The sequence below is a fragment of the Penaeus monodon genome, chromosome 23 (assembly GCF_015228065.2).
Source record: "Penaeus monodon isolate SGIC_2016 chromosome 23, NSTDA_Pmon_1, whole genome shotgun sequence".
Lineage (NCBI taxonomy): Eukaryota > Metazoa > Arthropoda > Malacostraca > Decapoda > Penaeidae > Penaeus > Penaeus monodon.
In genome coordinates, this window is record NC_051408.1 from 30,756,365 (window position 1) to 30,758,099 (window position 1,735).

Sequence of the window (1,735 nt, forward strand, 5' to 3'; positions counted from 1 at the left end):
AACCAAAACAAAAAAAAATAAAATGATCCGGTTAGGGACTTACATTCTGGCAACGTCCGACCAAGTTTCCTCGATGGCACCGTAGTTAAGCTTGTGGAGTGTAATTCAGTACTCTGTAAAGGCAGAGTCACCCTCTCAATAGAGCCTAGAGCCATTTCATGCAGGCCTCAAACTGTGTCTCGTATTTAAATTTAATTAACTATTTCCTGTAATAACTGTCAACCAACATACTTCACGGATTGAATCGACTACAGGCAGTAATTCACGTCTTACCCAGAACAGCGGCACTCTGAAGATGTTGACGAAGCCCTTCCTTACGTTGGAGATCCAGACGGGTTCCTCAGGCCCTTCCATGTAGCTTGGGACCTGATGGGGAAAGGCACTCTGAATGTACACTCGTACAGGCTTCTTTGGTCATAACACAAGTTCCCGGATCTGCTGTCGATTATAATGGAATATGAGCTTGTTGCACTGCAAACATTGACAGCTTTGCCACTTACATGTGACTCGTTCATGATGACCCTGAAGGGCTTCTCGAGGAGGTCGACGTAGTCCTCCAGGGGGTGGTACTCGATAGGCAGAGGAGCTCGCAGGTCGCAGTCCAGGACCTTGTTTAAGTCTCCAACCTCGATGTTGCTAAACTGGAAGGGAGAAGGTGACGTCATACTCAGCAACAGAAGACGCATTGGTGAAGGATTCGAAAATCTCACTTGATAGTTTGGAAATGATTTCTTATTTCAGAACAGTCATCTTTGTGCAAATCTATGCTACAAAACGCTAGCGCTCTTTTATTGTCTAACCATATGATAGTAATATCCTTTTTGTCCCTAAAGAGAAGGAAAGTCAAATTCATGCTGACCTGCACCACAACCGAGTAATCTGCAGCCATCTGGACTGTGACGTCAGCCTGTATCCCTGCAGCTGCGAACTGCCTGTTGATGCTGGGTATCCCGCTGGCAACCCGGGCACTGTACCTGTACTGGTACTCCAAGCCCGGCTGCAGGGCCTGGCACGCCCCTGGTAAAAGCCACACATTTTAGAGTTACAATACAAAACGCATATCAATATTAGTTATATTCTAAATCACGATGAATAATGACCACAGTGTAAGGTTATTATAATTAGCACTATCAGAACTATGCAGTGACACAAGTTGATACAGCTTCTCTTTTGCATTACATGACTGACAAATAATGTTTTTAGAACGTTTGCCGGAACAACGATACCGGCAAAGTCCATTGATCGCCCTCTCTTCCGAACACTCACCGAGAAGGAGCAGAATCAAGGCCTTCATAATGACGCCGACGCAGCAGCAGTTAGTCAGTCAGGAGGCGGCACGGGGACGTCTAGCGAGCGGGTCGAGCGAGAAGTAGGAGGGGCGAGAGGGACGCCACCCTTTTATAGGCAAGGTCGAGGTCACGATGCCGGCGGCGGTTGATGTCACGTATTGGGCTCCGAAGTGTCGGCTGATAGTCGACCATTTGGCGAATCTGTCCATGTTCCGTGATCCATCTTAGTGAACCAATGTTCGTGTGTAGAAGAACTAACAGTCTTTGAAACTATTTCTATCACAGCATTTAGAATTAGGCAAATGATACTTTCTCGCATCTGGCCATTACGCCGTCCTTGGCTAGTCCTGTCTTTGGCTGATGTTGTTGTCAAGTTGTTGCAGTTACCAGGCGCTTATACTAAATACGTTGTGATTCTCTGCGAGGCTAATGACCCTCCCTGCCAT

At 46.7% G+C, this 1,735-nt stretch overlaps 1 protein-coding gene across 1 annotated transcript in view; it reads left to right on the forward strand.

Moving 5' to 3' along the window:
* The window catches only part of LOC119588209 (hemolymph clottable protein-like), a gene marked incomplete at its 3' end in the record, with an annotated part of 25,417 nt that overhangs the window by 1,437 nt on the left and 22,245 nt on the right, over positions 1 to 1,735 (forward strand). The window contains 4 exon segments of the mRNA XM_037936910.1: positions 66 to 181; positions 278 to 390; positions 553 to 688; positions 834 to 1,020. Of these exon segments, the coding sequence (XP_037792838.1) occupies positions 66 to 181; positions 278 to 390; positions 553 to 688; positions 834 to 1,020 (552 nt within the window).